This window comes from Chiloscyllium plagiosum, unplaced genomic scaffold, assembly GCF_037043375.1.
Source record: "Chiloscyllium plagiosum isolate Xiang-an unplaced genomic scaffold, Cpla_swu_hap1 HiC_scaffold_23, whole genome shotgun sequence".
NCBI classification, from domain to species: domain Eukaryota; kingdom Metazoa; phylum Chordata; class Chondrichthyes; order Orectolobiformes; family Hemiscylliidae; genus Chiloscyllium; species Chiloscyllium plagiosum.
In genome coordinates this window covers 42,197,817-42,220,849 of record NW_028270161.1, presented here as the reverse complement: position 1 = coordinate 42,220,849, position 23,033 = coordinate 42,197,817, and the positions used below count along the sequence as shown (strand labels likewise).

The following is a 23,033-nucleotide window of genomic DNA, read 5'->3' as shown; positions in this document are numbered from 1 at the left end:
ACACAAAATGGAAAAAATAAAATAGGAATGTACTGTAAACAAATACATATAGCATATACATTAATGATGTCATAGTTAACCAAATTGACCAAATACTATACAAGTGACAAGTGATATGTTCTTGCATAAGGGGAGTGCCTTTATAGTTGCAAATGCAGAGTTACACCCTGTCTCAAATAGAGGGATAAATTCTGACTGCTGGTCCCATGCACATCTCCAAATGACACAAAACTGACGACAAAAGCTGCAATCCCAGAAATGTTTTCATTTAAATTGGACTTGGACCCGAGTTAAGTTAGCCTTGTGAAAACAAAGGAGTGGATACATGATTTGTTACACAATGGAAAGGGCAAGTTCTTGAGCTTTATCCATAGACTTTATCAAAAACAACAGCTTTGGTTGAAGCAATTAGAGAAATCTTTTCTGAACCACACAACAAAGAATGGAATCTGCAAGATGTCTTTCAGGCTGATTAACCCATTGCTCCCATCGTTCCATCCTGAATTGTCCTCCCTGTGGACAGACACATAGGTGTCCTTGTGATGAAAGCAGAGCAGGAACTGAGGAGGAGGAGACACAATGCATTACATGTTACAAAGTGAAATCAAGACACATTCAGAGGTACTCTATCATGACACCCCCCTCAATAATGTTCCAGAAAAGAACTTAGAGAAGCAATGATCTGGTAGAGACAGTGACGAAAAGTTGCAACCTGAATCGGAAAATATCTGTGCACTTGCATACAATCATAAACAGATTTACAGACCCGAGTGACAGTGGTATTGATGGTAAAATGATAATGAATACCCAGTATTATTGGGAATGGACCACTGAACCGGGGCACTTAGTGCATCACTATGTGAAGTGCTAACAAAAAGGGGGTGGCATGTCTGCACACACATTGTGCATTCGGCTCATTAAGTCCCCAACTAAAATGTAAATTCTGCAGTAATGCCATAATGGAACGGAGATACTCATGCACAACCCCAGCTGCATGAAATTTGCTGATGAACCACAGCTGATAACAGAAAAAGGCAACACCATTTTTGTCCTCTGTCATTTCCTCATTCGTGTCTGATTAGGTGTGGCCTCATGCTCAGTCTCTGCCTCCCCTGAACCTCCCACCTGATTAATATTGGACCATTTCCCAGTGCACAATAGAAGCCATTCACAAGTTGCTGTCACCAAACAATACAGTTGTGGCACTTAAGGTATATCATAATTAATACATTTGAATAAACAGGAAATCATGACAGTGAGCTCACTTTTCACTATCTAGCTACAGTCACTCACTTGCATTCACATGCACATATTACCTGGAAAGCGGCAGTGAGGTGCATTGTCTGCTTCACTATAGGAAAAGGCAGTCCAAAGTGCAACTGGCTGATTATTTCCAGACCTCAAGTACTGGCAGCATTGGTCAGATAGCTCTTTTTAAGTTTCCTTTCTTGTTTGTTGATTTGTCCTTTTGAATTTCTGGATCTGGAACTTCTGAAGAGCAGTGTTAATGCTATCTCCTCATTGGTGAATACATTCTAAATAAAACATCAAGATCTGCTAGTGAGATATAGCCAATTAATGGCAACATTGATTTAAACTTTACACATGGATAACATAACTCAAGCCAGACCCATATCTGTTCCATACAGATAAACATTTTGGATTATTCCAGTACATGTAATTTAGTGCGCATAAAGCTAATGATGGGGAGTGAACTTCAAATCTAGAACTGCATCCATATGAATGAATTGCTTTTCCTGTTGTAGCTGTCAGTTTTTGCAATTCTAATTATATGGTTAAGCCATGTCATGCATGCCTAATCTGTATCTTGAATTGATTAGTAATGCAGCTAGTTGATGTTTCTTAGGCAGTAAAGCTTTGGTATGTGTGGCGTTTGGTTTCTTTGTGGGAGAGAACTGGTATTATATAAATTGACTTCAATTCAAAGGGATGGGAAAGTTAATTCAATTCTGATGAGTACCATTCCTTGTGCTATTTATATTTGTTTTGTTTCATGTTTCTATATAGCCTGGATACTGCAGAAGTCAACTTTTTTTTGGCATTGTTATGTCGGATGATTTTCTACAAAATGTACCACAGTTAGGACGTTGCAGTACTGTACAAATTAATTTCCCCATTCCTTCACAGGCGCCCCTCTCCTGAGGCTATTGGAGACTTCATGCAGATGCACTTTTGGACGAATTTGTAAGCATTCTTTGTGTTCTCACGAGAGAATCCAAAAATGCATAAGGAAAGGTCATCATGGAACTGTACAATGCAGAACAAAGACATTTAGTTCAATTAATCCATGCTGGCTCCAACAAAAATCCAGTTACCCCCACTCCTTCTTTATGTCCCAGCAATTTTTCCTCCTTCGCATTTTTTATCCAATCCATTATTGGAAGCTACAACTGAATCTGTTTTCCACCACATTATCAGATAGTGCATTCAAAATTCTACCATTTGTTTTGTGGAAGCAAAAATCCTTATGTTTCCCTGGTTTCTTTACCATTCACTTTACAATCACTCTCGTTATCAACCTTTCAGCCTTCAGAATCATGGGGAGAACATTCATGGCCCCTGAACAACATGGGCAATGGTGAGTCAGTTGGTAAAACATGGCAAAAACAGAAAAATGAGATTCTCAACAGAGAGAAAGAAATCCGAATCTCCACATCAATTTTTAATGTTGAGATGAGAATCTAGCTAGCAAGTGGCCTATTTGAACGTATTTTCTCATTATTTTCTAGGATGTCCTCATTTATATGCAATTTGCTATTTTCCCAGGCAGTGGGGAGGAAATAGATGGCAGCAACTCCTGACATGAAAGTCTGAGCATGTGGCTGAAACTCACTCACCTCTTTGCCAGGCATCTAAGTTAACTAACATTCCCCAACACCTCCGGGCATGTTCCATTGACAGTGACTGCCTTCACTCTCCATCTATGGAACTTGGCACCAACAAAGCACCAGCCTCTCCTCATCATAAAGATACATTTGGAGCGCACTTTTATCATGATTTGGCATTTAAATACACACATTGTAGCACATCGCAATGCTACTGCCAGGCCATTTCTCATGCAGCGACAGGCACCCATCTCATGCATCAAACAGGTGTGTACTTCAGGACTGTTAGCTTGCTTTTTTCATGCTCCCTTCACTTTGGATGCCTTCACAGCCTCTCTGCCTCCCCATGCCTTGCCTGTAAGCATAGACAGATAGGAGAAAGTGAGGACTGCAGATACTGGAGATCAGAGCTGAAAATGTGTTGCTGGAAAAGCGCAACAGGTCAGGCAGCATCCAGGGAACAGGAGAATCGACGTTTTGGGCATAAGCCCTTCTTCAGGAATCAATTCTCCTGTTCCCTGGATGCTGCCTGACCTGCTGCGCTTTTCCAGCAACACATTTTCAGCATAGACAGATAGCCAGGCAGTTTATTGAAAGCAACGGACAGTCACAAGGGACTATTGTCAGTCAGTCCTTTGTCATCAGGAAAGGTTATGGTTTGGCCTAAGTGATTGAGTAGGAAGCACAGAGGACATGAATGGTTGGTAGTTTGGAGAATGAGGTGGATGGAAGCATTCAAGGAAAATGCTGTGTGCAATACTGAGAGTGGTAGACCATGAAGTTTCATAGGAGGTGGGTACAATAGTATAGTTAGAGTGTGTAATAGCATTAATTAGGTGGTGGCTCTTATGCAGACAGTCATTAGCTTAGCTATCCATTCCTCCAGACTGTGGACCATACACTGACATAGAAACATAGAGAATTGGATCAGCAAACGGCCATTCAGACATTCAAGCCTGTTCCACCATTCAATTTGATAATACCTGGTCATCCAAATCAGTCCCCAATCTCATTTTTTGCCCTATACCCTTTGATTCTTTTAGCCCATGAACTATTCTAAAACATCAATGTTTTGGCCTTAACCACTTTTCATGGCAGTGAATTACACAGACTCACTACTTTCTAGGTGAAGAAATTTCTAGTTCTGTGAGAATTTTATACGTTTCTATCAGTTTCACCCCTCATTCTTCTCAACTCCAGTGAATAGTCCAAACTGATCAGTATCTCTTCAAAAATCAGTCCTGGAATTCCCTCCCTAATGGTATTATGAGTCAACCCAAAGCACATGGACTGCAGCTGTTCAGGAAGGCAGGTCACCATCACCATCTCAAGGGCAACTAGGGATGGGCAAATAAATGCTGGCCAGCAAGTGACACCCACATTCCACTAATAAATTTTAAAAAAGTATTACCATCTCAGGAATCAGTTTGATAAACCTTCATTGCATTCCCTCCATAGCCAGAACATCCTTCCTCAGATAAGGAGACCAAAAACTGCACACAATATTCAGGTGTGGTTTCACAAAGACCTTGTACAATTGCAGCAAGACAACCCTGTTCCTGCTTTCAAATCCTCTCACTATGAATATGTACTTTCAGCTACCAATGCACAGGGATAGCCAGATCTCATAGCATCCCTCCCTTTCCCAAACTATCACTATTCACACAATAATCTGCCTTCTTGTTTTTGCTATGAAAATGGATAACCTCATATTTACCCACATTATACTTCATCTGCCATGTATTTGCCCACATACTCAACTTGCCCAGATCACAGTGAAGTATCTCTGCAACCGCCTCATGGTTCAACCTCTCATCCAGTTTTGTGTCATCTGCAAACTTAGAGATACTACATTTAGTTCCCTCATCTATATCATTAACATTGAGTGGCTACTTTAGACCAGGCTGGCAGTGTTTGACATACAGCAGGTGTTTAAACTTGATGCCCACTGTGTGACTGCCAGAAAGCAATGGTGAGTGTTTCATCACTTCTGAGTGGTACATATTCAATGACATGAGCTCCAGAGATAATGTGTTCAAGCTAATGCAGAGAAACCTTCCATGAAACTCTTGGAACTGACACTTAGTACTTTGGTAAAATTCAGCCTTGTCTTTGTCTACTCAATCTAAACCCTTCAAAAATGTAAACACCTCCAGCAAATCTCACTTTTATCTCCTCTGCACTAAAGGAGAACTAACTAGCTTCTCCAGTCTATCAAAGTAACTGTGATCTCTAATTAGGCGAAAGTGAGGACTACAGATTTTGGAAATCAGAGTCTAGATTAGAGTGGTGCTGGAAAAGCACAGGAGGTCAGGCAGCATCCAAGGAGCAGGAAAACCAACATTTCTGGCAAAAGCCCTTCATCAGGAATGAAGGCAGGGAGCCTCCAGGGTGGAGAGATAAATGGGAAGTAGATGGGGCTGGGGAGAAGGTAGTAAAGAGTACAATAGGTGGATGGAGGTAGGGTTGAAGGTGATAGGTCAGAGAGGAAGGTGGAGTTGAAAGGTTGGAAGGAAGATTGGCAGGTAGGACAGGTCATGAGGATGGTGCTAAACTGGGAGATTGGAACTGGGGTAAGGTGGGGGGAGGGGAAATGAGAAAACTGGTGAAGTCCACATTGATGCCCTGGGGTTGAAGTGTTCCGAGGCAGAAGATGAGGCATTCAACCCCAGGATCATCTTCCACCTTGGAACACTTCAACCCCAGGGCGTCAATGCAGACTTCATCAATTTCCTCATTTCCCCTTCCCCCACCTTACCCTAGTTCCAACCTTCCAGCTTAGCACCATCCTCATGACCTATCCTACCTGCCGATTTTCCTTCCAACCTATGCACTCCACCCTCCTCTCTGACCTATCACCTTCATCCCCACCCCATCCACCCACTGTACTCTTTGCTACCTTCTCCCACCCTCCTCTCTGACGTATCACCCTTCATCCCCACCCCCATCCACCTATTGTACTCTTTGCTACCTTCTCCCCAGCCCCATCCCCCCCCACCTCCCATTTATCTCCCCACCCTGGAGGCTCCCTGCCTTCAGTCCTGATGAAGGGCTTTTGCCCAAAACATTGATTTTCCTGCTCCTCAGATGCTGCCTGACAGGCTGTGCTTTTCCAGCGCCACTCTAATCTAGAGATCTAATTAGCAAATTGTACTTCTCCACAGCCTTCACTGCCAATTCATAAAACATGGTCTTCAGATGGAACATATTATTCCAGCTGAAGTTGAACAAGTTGATTTAACACCACCTCCTGCCTTTGGTATATATTTACAAAATCAAGGATTTTGTAAGCCTTGTTAACTGTGTTGTTTGACTATCCTGTTACCTTCAAAATTTTGTCCAGTTTATGAAAACTGCAGAAAGCTGAGAAGTAGACAAATTTCAGGGCTGCAATTAAAAGGAAGGAAGGAAAATATTATGCATTTATAAAACATCTTTGGATTTTCCCTGTTTTTACTTACCGATGCCTTTCAGGCTTTCTCTTCTTTCAAATTTCAAAACATGTTTTAATGGTCTATTGTTCCATCTGCTTTTGTTCTGTCTCACAACTCTTTCGAATTGGAATGTTTATAATTTCAAAGCACAAAGTGACAGTACTCATTTTTTCCCCTGAAGATAGACAGGTAAGTAGGTGATTGACAAAGCATTTGGGACCTGTTGATTTATAAGCTGAGGCTCAAAATAGAGGAGGAGAAAGGCTATGTAGAACCTAAAAGAAACACAGCTAGAACATTACATACGGTTCTCGCCACTGCGTTATAGAAAGGAGACAATCTCACTAGAAAGGTTGCAGATGATTTCTGAGAATGTTGAAGGAATGGGGAATGGTCAATGGTGGGGGTCTGAAATTCATTGGTGTAGAGATATTGTCACTAGACTAGTAATCCAGGGAACCAGGCAGTATGCTAGAAACCCAAATTTAAATCCCACCATAGCAAATAGGGGAAATTGAATTGTAAAAGTAAAGGTCTAATGATATTCTTGAAATAATAAAAACCAATCTAGTTTATAAATGCCCCTTTGGGAAGGAGAAATGCCAGCCTTACTTGGTCTGGCCTACATGTAACTCTAGACTGACAGCATTGTGATTGACTCTTAAGTGCCCTCCGAAATGGCCTAACAAACCAGGTAGTTGTATCAACCATTAAAGGTTTCAAAAAGAGTGAAATTGGAAGGGCCACCTAGGTACTAGAAACAACAGCAACAAATTGAGCCCTGTCAACCTTGCAAAGTCCTTCTCACCAAAATTTGGAGGCAAGTGCTAAAATTGTATGGGCTATCAAATAACATAGCCATGACATACCCACATCCACAGAAACATACCTTACACATAACTGTCCAGACAACACAATGCCCATTCCTGGGTATATTCTTTTCCACAAGTCCTAGCAGAAGTGTTGGCACCATCATATATATTTAGGAGTTGCCCTGACAGTCCTCAACATTGACTTTTGTCCCAGATATGAGGTTACGTATAGGCAATAGATAATCCTACTGACTACCATGTATGGCCCCTCCTGGGCTAATGAATCAGTATTTCTCCACGTTGAACACCACTTAAAGGAAGCACTGAGGGTGTCAAGTGTACAGAATGTACTCTGGATGGGGGATTTCAATGATTGACTGAGTTGGTTGAGTCCTAAAAGACATTGCTGTGAGACTGGCTCTGAGCCAGGTGGTGAGAAAACCAACAAGGTAGATATTTGACCACATTCACACTAATCTGCTGCCATTTTATCAGTAAGAATGACCACCACACCAACCTTTTGGAGAAGATGTCCCATCTTTTCGTTGAAGATACACTCCATCATGTTGTGTGGCACTACCACTGTGTTGGATGGGACAGATCTGAAACAGATTTAGCAACTTAACATCCTGCATCAATGATCTACAGTGACAAGGGATCAAACCAATTCAATCAAGAACACCACCATGTGGACCTAAAAATGAGGTGTTAACCTGGTGAGGTTATGTGGCCAGATAGCCCAGGGCCTGAACAGCTAGGCGTGAAACGAGGCAACCTTTGAGTAGCCAGACTTAGAGTCATAGAGATGTACAGCATGGAAACAGACCCTTCGGTCCAACCCGTCCATGCTGACCAGATATCCCAACCCAATCTAGTCCCACCTGCCAGCATCCGGCCCATATCCCTCCAAACCCTTCCTATTCATATATCCATCCAAATGCCCCTTAAATGTTGCAATTGTATCAGCCTCCACCACATCCTCTGGCAGCTCATTCCATACATGTACCACCCTCTGCATGAAAAAGTTGCCCCTTAGGTTTCTTTTATATCTTTCCCCTCTCACCCTAACCTATGCCCTCTAGTTCTGGACTCCCCGACCCTAGGGAAAATACTTTGTCTATTTATCCTCTCCATGCCCCTCATAATTTTGTTAACATCTATAAGGTCAACCCTCAGCCTCCGACACTCCAGGGAAAACAGCCCCAGCTTGTTCAGCCTCTCCCTGTAGCTCAGATCCTCCAACCCTGGCAGCATCCTTGTAAATCTTTTCTGAACTCTTTCAAATTTCACAACATCTTTCCGATAGGAGGGAGAACAGAATTGCACGCAATATTCCAACAGGGGCCTAACCAATGTCCTGTACAGCCGCAACATGACCTCCCAACTCCTGTACTCAATACCAATAAAGGAAAGCATACCAAACGCCTTTTTCACTATCCTATCTTGATGGGATTTTCAGGACAGGTCAAGCACAAAGCATCTGCACAGGACAAAGGCAGGCAAGCACTAGTCCAGACGTGGCCTCGAAAAGAGGATTGATTTGTGTAATCGAGTATGGTGAGCAGGCTCACTGAAGCAAAGAGTGTGGTGCTAGAAAAGCACAGCCGGTCAGGCAGCATCTGAGGAGCAGGAGAATCAATGTTTTGAACATAAGCCCTGAAGCCCCAGCTTCTGCTATGACCATGTATGGAAAGATACATCCTTGACACACCGTGGCTACCTTGAATGCCGTGGCCTTGACCTGGGAGATCAATTGACTGAGGGACAGACAACATTCTGGAAAGTTGCAGCAGGGATGGATAAGGGATGAATGGTTCTAGATTAGTGGTGCTGGAAGAGCACAGCAATTCAGGCAGCATCCGGCGAGCAGCAAAATCGACGTTTCGGGCAAAAGCCCTTCATGCTTTTATTCCTGATGAAGGGCTTTTGCCCGAAACGTCGATTTTGCTGTTCATCGGATGCTGCCTGAATTGCTGTGCTCTTCCAGTACCACTAATCCAGAATCTGGTTTCCAGCATCTGCAGTCATTGTTTTTACCTCAAGGGATGAATGGTGGCCATTCCCTCAGTGAAGATGAAATCTGATGCAACAGTGGAGCCCTGAACACATGGCAAGAGAAAGAAGGTGACGAAATGCAATTCCAACCTTCAGCAAGTTTATGAGAGCCAACTACACAGCCTGGCCAGGTTTAACTGCATGGCTAAGACTTGGTCCTAGTAGTTTAGATAAGGATTGTGTCAAAGTTTTAACAATGTGATTGGTAGAGTAATTAATGATGAATGGGGAGTTTTATTGCAAAGAGCAGGGTGTTAGGTAACATTGAGCTAAATGGTTCCTTTTGTGTCTTTTGTGTATTTTGTGAATAAAATTGTATTGAATTGCAAGTCATCTCTGACCTTTCTGTTTGTCTCACAAGTGTAGTAATCAATCAGAAAGAGTTTCTGTAGAAATAGTGTCCAAAGCAGTTACAAAATAACACTAATTAAGTGCTAAACTGCATCAAGTGATAGACAGGGCTAGGTGGTTTCAAAAGCAGCAAATCAGATTTGATCCTTGCAATCCTGCCACATGCAGTTGTGACTGGTGGCAGCCAATTCAACAACTCACTGGAGGAGGAGGGTCCACAAAATATCCCCATCCTCAACGACAGGGGAGTCCAGCACGGCAGACCAGAAGATGAGACTGAAGCAGTCAGTACAATCTTCAACCAGAATTACTATTCACCCCAACATCATAGATGCTAGTCTTCAGCCAAATCAATTCGCTCCACATGGTATCAATAAACAGTTGGAAGCACTGAATGCTGCAAAGGCCTTGTGTTCTCACATAATTTTGGCAATAATCCTGAAGATGTGTGTGCCAAACTTTGACATGCACCTAAAGCTTTCCTATTGCAATCACAACACTGACACCTCCCAGACTATGTGGAAAATTAACCCAGGTATGTCCTGTACACAAAAAGTAGGAAATTACTGCTCCCAACAGTTTTACCGTTAATAATCAGTAAAGTGATGGAAGGGATTATCAATATAACTATCACACAGCACTTGTTTAGCAACAACCTGCTCACTGACACTCCGTTTGGTTTCTTTTAAGACTATTCAGCTCCTCACCTTATTACAGTCCCGAGTTCGAATATGGACAAATGGTTGAACTCCAGAGATGTGGTGAGAGTAAATGTCCTTGGCATGAAGGCCATATTTGTCTGAGTGTGGTATCATGAAATCTTAGCAAACTTGGGGTGAATGAGTATCATGGAGAAACTGTGGAGTCATGCCTGGCAAAAAGGAAGAAGGTTGTAGTCGTAGAAGGTCAGTCATTTAGCTGCAGGTGTTCCTCAGTCCATCTATCTTCAGCTGTTTCATAAATGATCTTCCTTCCATCCGAAGGTCAGAAGTGGGAATGTTGATTGCATAATGTCCAGCACAATTCCTCATTGACGAAAGCAGGCCATGTCCAAATGGAACAAGACCTCAACAATATCCAGGCTAGAGATGACAAATGGAAAGTAACATTTGTGTCACACAAGTGTCAGGCAATGGCAATCTTCAACATGAGAATCAGACCACTCCCCATTGACAATCAGTGAAATCCCCAATAACAGTATACTGAGATGACCATCAACTCAAAGCTGACCTGGACCAGTCATCTGCTGTGGCTCCAAGAGCACATCAGAGACTAAGAATCCTGCAGTGAAAAATGTACCTCCTGACTAATCAAACCTTGTCCACAAGGCACAAGTCAGGATTGCAATTGAACATTGCAATAGATTAATACAGCTCCAATAATACTCGAGAAATCCAGGGCAAAGCAGCCCATTTGACTGGCACCTCATGCACAAATATCCATTCCCTGCACCACGGACACTCAGTAGCAACAGCGTGTATTATCTGAGATGCACTGCAGAAACTCACCAAGGCTCCTTCGACAGAACCATCCAAACCTATGATCACTACCATCTGGAAGGACAAGATCAGCAGATACATGAGACACTCATCATCTTCAGGTTCCCACGCCCCCAAGCCAACTCATAGTGACTTGGAAATACATCACTGTTCCTTCAGTGTCACTTCTTGGTTCAAAAGCCTAGAATTCCCATTCTAATAGATATTGTGGGTCTACATCAGATGGAGTGGAGTGGTTCAAGAAGGTGGCCCAGTACCACAATCTCAAGGGCAATTAGGGATCAGCATTCCCCCTAATTTTTTTCTCTGTCTGCACGGGTCTCTGCATGGGGCAGTAAATACCCTGTACCGCGATCGCCAGAAGTTGGAGAGGCAGTGTGTCTGCATAGCCAGGCAGCTTAGAGAGAACATTGCTCGGGATGGACAATAAATGCTGATTCAGCCACTGAAGCTCAATTCCCGCGAGTAAATGCTTGAAAAAGTGCTGAAATCCACAAGGGTACAGATCAAGATCCAGAAAATTGGATTGCTGTTATACAGTTGGCACGGATACAATGGCCGAACTGCCTCCCTGGTAAACTTTTGATGTTTCTACAGAGGAGGTTTATAATTAAAGACATTACCAAAGTGGTCAGCTAGTTGCCTGTAAAACAGAAATCAGAGGAGGGGTGGGGTGGATACAGTGCTAGTTACTCAGACTGGCAAAAAAATGGAAAATAGTGTCCCACGAACATTCGTGTTTTCGGTTTCATTAAACATTTTGGGCTCTCCAGTCAGACACACTGCTGCATTGTTAAATTCGAGAGTAGCACTGAATGGAGAGATTTAGTCAGTACTTCAACACGCTGCAGACTCGGTGAATAACTTACAAAGGTCAGAACTCGCGAACGATTTAAATGTTGCATTTAGACTTTCTGGGGGTGGGGGGAGCTGAATGGTCTCCTGAGCTCTGACCCTTTCCCGTGTTATTCACCAGATCTTCTTTAATCTTTTATGTTCAGTGTTAGCTTTTCCCCTTATTCCAGTCACTCTCTTTGTCTTGATGTTTTTTTTAAAAAAAAACGACTCAGTGAGGTCAACCTTCCAAATATCTTCAGGCACCAAAGAGGTTCCTGTGTGTGTGGAAGAATGGGAAGGTGCGATGACAATCTGGTTGGGGGTGGTGCACGTATTGCGTGTCTTCCCCCCCACTCCACTCCTGGAGCTGCAGCTGGAAAGAGTCCGAGTCACTTGGAGTTAGCGAGAGTCCCGCGGCTGGAGCCTCGCCCTATTGGGGGATGTCTCCAGGCTCTCTCTCTCTCTCAACCCGCTTTTCCTTCGTTAACTCTCTCCTTGTCGTTTATTAGTTAGAGCTTTCTTGCCTGTGAAGAGAGGGCACTTAGAACACCATGTTCCACTTCAGGATTTTAACTGTTTTAGGTGAGTTTGTCTTTTTTAGAAAAGAATTTAAAATTCTCCCTCAAAACATTCAAATGGTGCATGGCAAAGTGGGTTCCTCCAGGAAACATTCCGAGATTGAGCAGAAAATTATTGTATGCGGCTGAGATCAATTAACTTTTTTTTAAAAGAAGAAGCCATCTGTTCGTGCGAAGCGCGAATTTCCTCAAAGAAATGTTTTAAAATGTATCGTCTGCCAAATTCGCAGATTTTATTTGTAGGGAATGTGCCCATCAGTTAACTTAAAGTGATAAATTTCTCGTGTTCTGAGTGCTAATTATTTTTGTAAACTTTCAGATGATTATTATTGAAAGACATAATGGTTATTCGTTATAAATTCCGCACAATCCCGCTTACTTTGTGCAGAGGCTTGTTCAAATGGAACAAGTACTGAATACATTCAAAGGGTTTCCCCTCTATCAGTTGTCTGAATCCAAGATAATTTTAACGATAAACTTTTTCTACCAAGTTATAATTTACTGTGAGACTTCAATAAGGTTTACATCGAAAACTGCAAATACTGATCGACCTATTCTCCTCTCCCCGCCCCAAGAGGTGTCGGGTAATAAAACTGGCTTTTAAAGTTAAATTTTAATTGTATCTCTGTTTGATACTGTTGTCAGCATACCTTTTAACAGATCTCATAGACTTCTGTCTTTCCCAGAGCTTTAGAATTTTTAAAGAGCTATTTTAAAGGCAGCCACATTAGCGATCTGTGATTCCCATTGGTCCTAAATGTGAGGGATGAGAGAACCAACAAAACATACTCCTGTAGAGCAGAAGTTTCTTACATGCCAGCACTGTGGAGCAACAAAGCTCCCTCAATCCCTTCAATTTCCTTTCAATATTGAAATTTTACCTGAATTTGGAACTTCCAAAAAAAAACACACTTGTGTGAAAGTTTGGTTGACTGGATGGCATTGTGGGAGGGATTCAGAAATATCATTGTTTAAGGGAGGTATCAAAATGCACTTATTGTCATGTCTCCATATGTAACCTGTCTGTTGATCTTTACGCTTTCATGGTCAACTGTTTTATCATACTGTGGAATCTTAATGAGAATATAAAACAAATCTTAATGAAACACAGTATATTAGGGAAAATAATTTCGTATAGTGTTGTCTCATTTTAGGCTAGTGTATTTGAATGCTTTGAACTGGATATTTAGCTGAAGGTGGGAATTAGAGGGAATGGAAATTGGACATTTTGAGAGCTGGCAGAGGCATAATAGCCTTAATGGCCTCATTCTGAGCACTATATTTCTATTATAGTGGTATATATCCTAATAGCTAATGTATGCTGTAACCTGCCATGCTTTTTGTCTTTCAGTCATACTTTGGCACTGTGCTATTGCACAGGGACCAGAGTTCAGCTATGGATGTGCTGAGGGAAGCTGTTACCCAGCCACAGGAGATCTGTTGATTGGGCGTGCAGATAGACTATCTGCCACATCCACCTGTGGTTTGCATAAGCCAGAGCCCTTCTGCATTGTCAGCCACCTTCAGGTATGATTGGCTTGAGTGTGGTTGCAAGAGAAAAAAAAATCAGAGGTCTGTACATTACAGAAATATACTGGTGTACTGGAGCCAGGCCTATAATTTGCTTTGTCTGCAGATTAAATGACCAGTCGTTGTTAATAGCCTGTTCATGTAGCACAGGTGCTAACGTGGTAAGATACAACAAATGTTACTTTGATAGGACCTGCTAGGCTATTTCTGTTGCACAATCACTTTTAAAGAAAATTGCTTTGTAATGTTTTCTGTATCTGATCATGTGGAAAGCATTGTAATTGTGCTGTGGATCAAATTGCATTGATCAAAAAGACCAAATAATGTGGCTGTAAATGCAGTTTTAAGATGCTTTTACACTGAGATTCGCACTCATACCATCAGTCTATGGAATTGTGGACCTTGTGCAAAACTGATGCCCTGCGATAATTTATTCAAGTTTATAATAGCTAGCTTATAGAAAACTATGGCTGAAAACTAAATGGGGAATGCTAAACCTGAAAATGCCAGATGAAATGGAAATCTCCAGCTTTTGATGGTGATTATATTGATATTTTCTTCACTTGTCCTAAAAGAACTTGTCTCCAGTTGTACTTGTGTTTGATGGCATGATGTGATATTGCTGCTATAGCTGATTGCTTTTGGCAGTAACTCACAGCTGTTTCATAGGTATTAAAAGTCAATAACCAATCGGTATAAAATTATATCTGCATTTCTTAAGTGTTAATGTTTGTCAACAATGGAAATACATTTTCATAGATGTGTAATAGTAATTCCTTCACATAGAAACACTTTCTGTTCTCTTACTTTAGTGCAATACAAAGGGTGCATTGCATTTTTTTTCAGGTGTCACTTTTTGGATGTAACATTAAGGTTAGATTCCCTACAGTGTGGAAACGGGCCCTTCGGCCCAACAAGTCCACACCGACCCTCCGAAGAGTAAACCACCTCGTCCCATTTCCCTCTCATTAATGCACCTAACACTATGGGCAATTTAGCATGGCCAATTCACCTGACCTGCACATCTTTGGACTGTGGAAGGAAACCAGAGCACCCAGAGGAAACCCACGCAGGTATGGGGCGAATGTGCAAACTCCACACACACAGTCACCTGAGGCTGGAATCGAACCTGGAACCCTGGTGCTGTGAGGCAGCAGTGCTAACCACTGAGCCACTGTGCCGCCCCAGCATCTCATTGCTCAGGTGAATGTGCACAAATCCGTAGAATTATTTAAGGTGCAGGTAGATCTCATACAAACCAGGATCTTTTAAAAAAAATTATGGGTTGGAGGGAAAATTGGCCGAGGAAGTGATGTGGAACTTAACTACAAGAAAGCATTTAGGCAGACTATTGTAAGCAAAAGGAGAGGTTATGAGGCAGAACTGTATTTGTTTGGCAGTAAAGTGTGTGGAAAGAAAGAAAAAAAGCTTTGTGTAAAAGGTGATATAGATGCCCCTCCAGTTTGAAGAGGCAAGGAAGCCAAGAAAGACAAGGTGCAAGGAGTTGGACCCTAAATCTTTGAGTGATCCTGTTAAGCTAGTAGTAGAAGTAATTTTGCTTTTGATAACATCTACAAAGAAGAGAGTTCTTCTCCGTATTTAATACAGTTCTAAGGCATCCAGCCTTCATATAGTGACTATTTCTGAAGAGCCCTGAAGAAGGGCTCATGCCCGAAACGTCGATTCTCCTGCTCCTTGGATGCTGCCTGACCTGCTGTGCTTTTCCAGCAACACATTTTCAGCTCTGATCTCCAGCATCTGCAGTCCTCACTTTCTCCATTTCCTCTAAGCATTCCCCATTCTGTTCATATACTCGTCCAGATGTCTTTTAAATGTTGTACTAGCCTCTACCACTTCCTCTGGTAGCTCATTCCACACACACATCAGTCTGCTTGAAAAGGTTGCCCCTTAGGTCCCTTTTAAATCTTTCCTCTCACACCTTAAACCTAGCCCTTAGTATTGAACTTCCCTATCCTGTGGAAAACACTGTGTCTATTCACCCTATCCATGCCCCTATGATTTTATAAAGATCTGTAGGGTCACCCCCTCAGCCTCCGATGCTTCAGATAAAACGGACGCAGCCTCTTCAGCCTTTCCCTGTAGCTCAGATCCTCCAACACTGCCAATCTTTTCTGAACCCTTTCAAGTTTTACAATATCCTTCCTGTAGCAGGGAGACCAGAATTGAACACGATATTCGTAAAATTGGCCTAACCAATGTCTTGTACAGCCGCAATATGACCTCCCAACTCCTATGCTCAATGCACTTACCTATACGGGAAAGCATACCGAACATTGCCTTCACAATCCTCTCTGCCTGCAATTTGACTTTCAAGGCCATGAACCTGCACTCCAAGGTCTCTTTATTCAGTGACACTCTCCAGGACCTTACCATTAAGTCTAGAAGTCCTGCCCTGATTTGCCTTTCCAAAATGCAGCACTTCACATTTGTCTAAATTAAACTCCATCTGCCATTCCTTGGTCCATCGGCCCATCTGTTCAAAGTCCTGTTGTACTCTGACTCCACTACACCTCCAATTTTGGTGTCATCTGCAAACTTACTAACCATACCTCCTATGTTATCAAGCAAATAATTTATAAAAATGACAAACAACAGTGGTCCCAGCACTGATTTTTTTTTGTCACAGGCCTCCAGTCTGAAAAACAGCCCTCCCCCCACCATTCTCTGTCTCCTACTTTCAAGCCAGTTCTGTATGCACAAAGGTATAAATGAATATATCTCTTTATTTCAGTCAGTCAGCTTCAGTAAGATGTTGGATATCTAAACTAAAATCAGAAGGTGCTAGAAAAACTCAGTCGATCTGGCAGCATCAATGAAGGGAGGAGCGGAGTTAAATTTCAGTTCAATGAGCTTTCTTCCCAGCTCCACAAAAATGTGGGTCTGGAGTTCTTTCATCAGATTAAGGGCACTGGCTCCAAAGAACAGTGTGTCTCTGCATACTAATGAGTCCGGTCTCTTCCAAAGAAAAGTTTTCGCCTTAAAACCCCAGCTCTTTTTCTCTCTTTGCAGATAGTTGTGAATATTCTCAACGTTTCTATTTCCTTTTCAGCATTAAGCGAATCTCACTGAAGTAAACCTCACCCTCATTATTTGCACCTTTAGCTGGCTGTGGTTTAGTCAATTGCATAATGCTGTTCAATCTTCAGTTCCAGATTCTTGAAGGAAAACATTAAACTGGCCCAGCTTCTCTTGAGTTTAAACAGTTTGTTTCTTCAATTCAGGTTTAAAGTAGTTAAAGCAGTAACAAGCTTTTAGTAACAAGGAATTTACAAGAGGCTCAGTTTTAAAAACTTTTCTCGCAAACTGCATAATAAAGCTTTGCTTGCAATAGGTCTAATCAATTGGAGTATGGTAGCTGCTTTAATCTAAATCATTGTTTCCAAACACAGTCAGCACTCCTGTTTTATTGTCTATTTGTAGGTGGAATCTCGTTAAAGTTTGACGGTGCCTGTTTTAAACTTTGTTCAAGAAGCTATGTAAATAATGATGCCCTGAAGAAATGACTACACTTAATTGTTACTGACAGCCGTAACCTGGTCACAATGCTAACCTTTTTCATAGGTGTTCCATAAAACCTATGGGCAGCACGGTGGCACAGTGGTTAGCACTGCTGCCTCACAGCGCCAGAGACCCGGGTTCAATTCCCACCTCAGGCGACCGACTGTGTCGAGTTTGCACGTTCTCCCCGTGTCTGCGTGGGTTTCCTCCGGGTGCTCCGGTTTCCTCCCACAGTCCAAAGATGTACAGGTCAGGTGAATTGGCCATGCTAAATTGCCCGTAGTGTTAGGTAAGGGGTAAATGTAGGGAGTATGGGTGGGTTGTGCTTCGGCGGGTCGGTGTGGACTTGTTGGGCCGAAGGGCCTGTTTCCACATTGTAATGTAATCTAAAACTGTCAATGCATTGAGCATCACTTGTAGACTTCTAGTCAACATAAGCTGAAAGTTATTTGAATTCTGTCTGGGTACTATGTGTTTTTGCATAAGTACATCTGTTTCAAATTTTAAAGTTGCTGTAACTGGGCCGATCAATCCTTTATCCCCTTCGCCATCAGGCCAGATTACTGAAGGTACATGGAGGGGAGGGGAGGGGTGCGGTGCTGAGGCATGTGCCAAAACTGCAAAGGAGCATATCGCCAAGGTGAGGCAGAAACTGGGCAGGTGGGAGCACTGCTCCTTCTCCATTGTGGGTAAAAGCCTAGTCATCAGGTGAGAGGTACTCTTGGTGTTGTGTGTGTGGTGCAGGTCTGGCCTATTCCCTAAATAGGCGCCTCTGTAATCAACTGGATCATCTTCCATTTCATTTGGAGATTGAAGATGGATCGGTCCAAAGGGATACCATGTATAAAGCACTGGACAAAGTGGGGAAGAACGTACACAACGCCACCCTCATGCTGATGGCCACTTCCCTGTGTTGCTGCATCAAGCTGTGCGTAGACCCTCAGTATGTAAATGCAAAGTGTCACTATGCACTGAGGCTCTACCTGTCCCCTATGTTCGAAAGGATAGGACTGGATTCGTTGCTGCGGAACACTCCAAGTAGTCAAATCATCCATATCATCTATGGAGAAATTCGTGAGAGAAAACACCCTTGACCATAAGTCTATCAGGCAGTGGTCAACCCTGCGGGGGGGAAAAGAGAGGGTGGATCCTGTCATAGAATTCCGACAGTGTGAAAGCAGGCCCTCCAGCCCAACAAGTCCACACCAAGCGTCTGAAGAGTAACCCACCCAGATCCATTCCCCTTTCCTATTATCCTATATAAACCCTGACTAATGCACCTAAATTACACATTCCTGAACTCTATGGGCAATTTAGCATGGCCAATTCACCTAACCTGCACATCTTTGGACTGTGGGAGGTAACTGGAGCACCCAGAGAAAACCCACGTAGACGCAAAATATGCAAACTCCTCACAGTTGCTCAAGGTAGGAATCGAACCCAGCTCCCTGGAGCTGTGAGGAGGCAGTGCTAATCACTGAACCACCATACAGCCCCTGAACAGACTGACCAAGCCATTTGCAGAATGCCTCATCACCAGAGCTTTCCAACAAGCACTAAGATATCACTTAACTGGTGGGAAGAAGGGCAGTCTATCTTTGACAACCTTCATGAATGCCCGGACACTCTGTACCACCTCACACAGCCTTCAAGCCGGTCACACAGCTGCTGGAATGAGATTATGCAAAGGAAGTCTGGAGAAAGATGCAGTAGTTTTATGTCAGGGTTTGTCCAGAACAGCTCCATGATGCAGGACTCTGCTCTACTGTCTGTACCACAAGATGCATACTGAGACAAACATCAACTGCATCTGGAAGACCACCAACTTAGCGGAAAAAATTCTTTGATCTGTTCAAAACATGTTGGTCTTCCAGTTGAAAGTGTTGACCGCAACTGAGTGTTGCAAACTGGCCCATTCCAAAATCCAGCACTATATGGTGAGGGACACACTAAAGCTTGGAGCAGCTGTCACCAAGACGCAGTGGGGAAAGACACCATCTAACGTGTCTCTGCCAAAGTGCAACAGGGGTCCGTTTAGTTATCGGACACCACTTGGTGCCTCAGGTACATGTCAGTAGTTCCTAGTACCTAGCATAATTAAGAAGTGCCTTTGAATGAGTTGTAACTTAGAAAATAATCAGCACCTAATGCTTGTTTTCTTCTCTGTATGCAAAAACTGTATAGATCTGAAATGCTTCAGTAAATCTATAGGTACATAAAAAAGGAAATCTTTGAGTAAAGGCAAGGGGGCTTGTTGTGAGGTGCAGAGCCCGAGGCAGATTGCCAAGCTAGGTCCCAGCCTCTAGGGCCTGCAGCTGCCGCTGCGGCCTCTGCCTCGCTTTTCTTACTTTGTCAACTGAGTGGTTGACATGAGTGGCAGTGGCCGTGATTACATTGACCCTATCTGGTGGCTGGAGAATGGTGAAGGGGTGGGGACTGGATGGGGCGGAGGCTGAGGGTGAGGAGGGGACGGGGATAGGGCGGAGGGGTGGGGAGGCTGAAAGGAATGGAGCAGGGAGGCTGAAGTTGATGGGGCGGGAAGGCTGAAGGGAATGGAGCAGGGGGTCTTGGTGGGGTGGGGAGGCTGCAGCTGGACTTAGATTTAGATTACTTACAGTGTGGAAACAGGCCCTTCGGCCCAACAAGTCCACACCGACCCGCCGAAGCGTAACCCACCCATACCCCTACATTTACCCCTTTATCTAACACTACGGGCAATTTAGCATGGCCAATTCACCTGACTTGCACATCTTTGAACTGTGGGAGGAAACCGGAGCACCCGGAGGAAACCCACGCAGACACGGGGAGAACGTGCAAACTCCACACAGTCAGTCGCCTGAGGCGGGAATTGAACCCGGGGTCTCTGGCGCTGCGAGGCAGCAGTGCTAACCACTGTGCCACCGTGCCGCCCACTAAGGCATTGAGGGGAGGCAAAGGAGTGGGAGAGTGTGAGAGATTGAAGAGTGAGATGGAGGGGAGAAATTGTAGGAGATGTAAACCATTGACGTGTTGAAGGGGAGATGGAGTTTAGAGTATGTCCAAGCCATCAAAAATTAGAAACGGTGCTTTGGTTGGGATATGTGAAGAGAGAGTGGGTGGCAATGCTGGTAGTGGGAAGGGGTTGGGGGAGAATGAAGAGAATGAGAGGACAAGAGAAGTGGAAGCGATGGTGGTTGGTTGTGCATGTCAGGAGAATCGATCACTCCAAACCCCTCTGAGTTCGAGAGTTTTGATTGAGGGATCAGGTGGAAGGGTTATGGTGGATTCTAATGGATTCCGATACACAGAACTGGAGAGCAGATGTACGATAAAAAGAAGCTTGGAGGGGGCAAACTCTTAATGTTTGCATTAAGAATTCTTGGGAGGTAATAAGAACTTATAGGAAAACAAAAGTTTGAAAGACATTATTTCAGTTGATAAGTGCAAATGTAAAGGAAGATCATGGAGCAAATTGCATAAGTCCTTGAATCTGATGGGATACAGATTGTAGCTTAGCAAGACCGCAGAAGCTCCATCCAGTATTTCTAACCTCTTCCGATCTATCAATTATGTGGAACTCGCAAATAGGCGATCAAGCACACTAACTTAAGAAGGGAGACAGAGTGAAGAGGTGAACTTGGGTGATAGACGTTTTCCATTGCTTACCAAGTACTAGACTGTGGGTAGGGTTTAGTGTGCAGTTCTGGTCACCCAATTTACTGAGTGTTGAGACTAAAGAGGGTATCGAGGAGAATAATGAGTTTGTTGTCAGGACTGAAGAATTTGTGAGGAGGAAAGGTCGGAGGAAAGGTCAGAAGAATTTGACTTTTTTTTTTCAATGTAGGAAATTGAGAGGCAATTTCAAAAGTGTGCAACATTGTGGGCCTGGATAGAAAGGATCTGTTTATATTAGCGTAGGAAATAGATGTATGAGGAGGCCATTCGGCCCTTTGAGCCTACTTAGTCAAAGCTCTGTCATCCAATACATCACAGCTGATCATCCAACTCAGTTGCCTGTTCCTCCTTACTCCCCATACCTTTTAATCTCCATAGCCCTAAGAATTTTGGAAAAGCAAATCAGAGCAGGACTTATACACTTAATGGTAAGGTCCTAGGGGGTGTTGCTGAACAAAGAGACCTTGGAGTGCAGGTTCATAGCTCCTTGAAAGTAGAGTCGCAGGTAGATAGAAGAGTGAAGAAGGTATTTGGTATGCTTTACTTTATTGGTCAGAGTATTGAGTACAGGAGTTGGGAGGTCATATTGCGGCTGTACACGATGTTGGTTCAGCCACTTTTGGAATATTATGTGCAATTCAGGTCTCTTTCCTACCGGAAGGATGTTGTGAAATTTGAGGGTTCAGAAAAGATTTACAAGGATGTTGCTAGGGTTGGAGGATTTGAGCTATAGGGAGAGGCTGAATACACTGAGGCTGTTTTTCCTGAAGCATCAGAGGCTGAGGGGTGACCTCATAGAGATTTATAAAATCATGAAGGGTATGGATAGGGTAAAAAGACAAAGTCTTTTCCCTGGGGTGGGGGAGTCCAGAATTAGAGGGCGTAAGTTTAAGATGAGAGGGGAAAGATATTGGCACAGTGGTTAGCACTGCTGCCTCCCAGTGCCAGAGACCCAGGTTCAATTCCTGCCTCAGGCGACTGAGTGGAGTTTGCACATTCTCCTTGTGTCTGTGTGGGTTTCCTCCGGGTGCTCCGGTTTCCTCCCACAATCCAAAAATGTGCAGGTTGGGTGAATTGGCCAGGCTAAATTGCCCGTAGTGTTAGGTGAAGGGGTAAATGTAGGGGAATGGGTCTGGGTGGGTTGCAGGTCGCTGTGGACTTGTTGGGCCAAAGGGCCTGTTTCCACACTGTAAGTAATCTAACCTAATCTAATATAAAAGAGACCTAAGGGGAAACATTTTCACCCAGAGTGTGGTGCATGTATGGAATGAGCTACCAGATGAGGTTATGGAGGCTGGTACAATTACAACATTTAAAAGACATCTGGATGGGTATATGAATAGGAAGAGTTTAGAGGGAGATAGGCCAAGTGCTGGCAAATGGGACAAAATTTAGGTTGGGATATCTGGTCGGCGTGGACGAGTTGGACTGAAGGTTCTGTTTCCATGCTGTACATCTCTATGACTCCATATTTTTGCAAAACTAAATAAATATATGAAATGCACAAGACAGTACAAAATAATTTGGCATTTTACACATTTTCCTGACAATTACTAAGTTCCATAGACAACATCAGTTAATTTACTTTCCAGACAGTTGTTTTGATCAAACATCAAAATCCTTAGAGATGTAAATCAGGTAGGATACATAATAGGCAGCTGATCCACAACCGCCCAATATGAGCCCTGACTAAAATTGAATTTTACCCCCTGGATAGATGTAAACTGCATGGTATGTGATTTGCTGGAAAGTCAATAATGGATTGCAGATGGATAAATTGGCTTCCATGTTCATGATTTTTTTTTAAATTGTAGTGATTTGAAAGTTATAAAAGGCATGCACCAATTACCTAAGAATAATTTGTGATTTCAAAGTGCTTTCATTTTGTTTTAAAAAGACGTTTGGTGTTTTTGTTTTG

The 23,033-nt window shown here is 43.1% G+C and overlaps 1 protein-coding gene and 1 long non-coding RNA gene across 2 annotated transcripts in view; one reads left to right on the top strand and one right to left on the bottom strand.

The window, feature by feature from the left end:
* Nucleotides 1-9,191, bottom strand: LOC148145880 (uncharacterized). The gene is made up of 3 exons (XR_015761154.1): nucleotides 9,130-9,191; nucleotides 1,317-1,535; nucleotides 1-560 (listed from the first exon to the last, which is right to left on the bottom strand). It is a non-coding gene; the product is annotated as an uncharacterized LOC148145880 (long non-coding RNA).
* A 3,057-nt stretch (nucleotides 9,192-12,248) lies between these two features.
* The window catches only part of lamb1a (laminin, beta 1a), a 100,515-nt gene continuing 89,730 nt past the window's right edge, over nucleotides 12,249-23,033 (top strand). Inside the window, exons 1-2 of the mRNA XM_043713615.2 lie at nucleotides 12,249-12,416; nucleotides 13,764-13,939. Of these exons, the coding sequence (XP_043569550.2) occupies nucleotides 12,386-12,416; nucleotides 13,764-13,939 (207 nt within the window). The 5' untranslated portion in view covers nucleotides 12,249-12,385. The remainder of the gene's footprint in view (nucleotides 12,417-13,763; nucleotides 13,940-23,033) is intronic.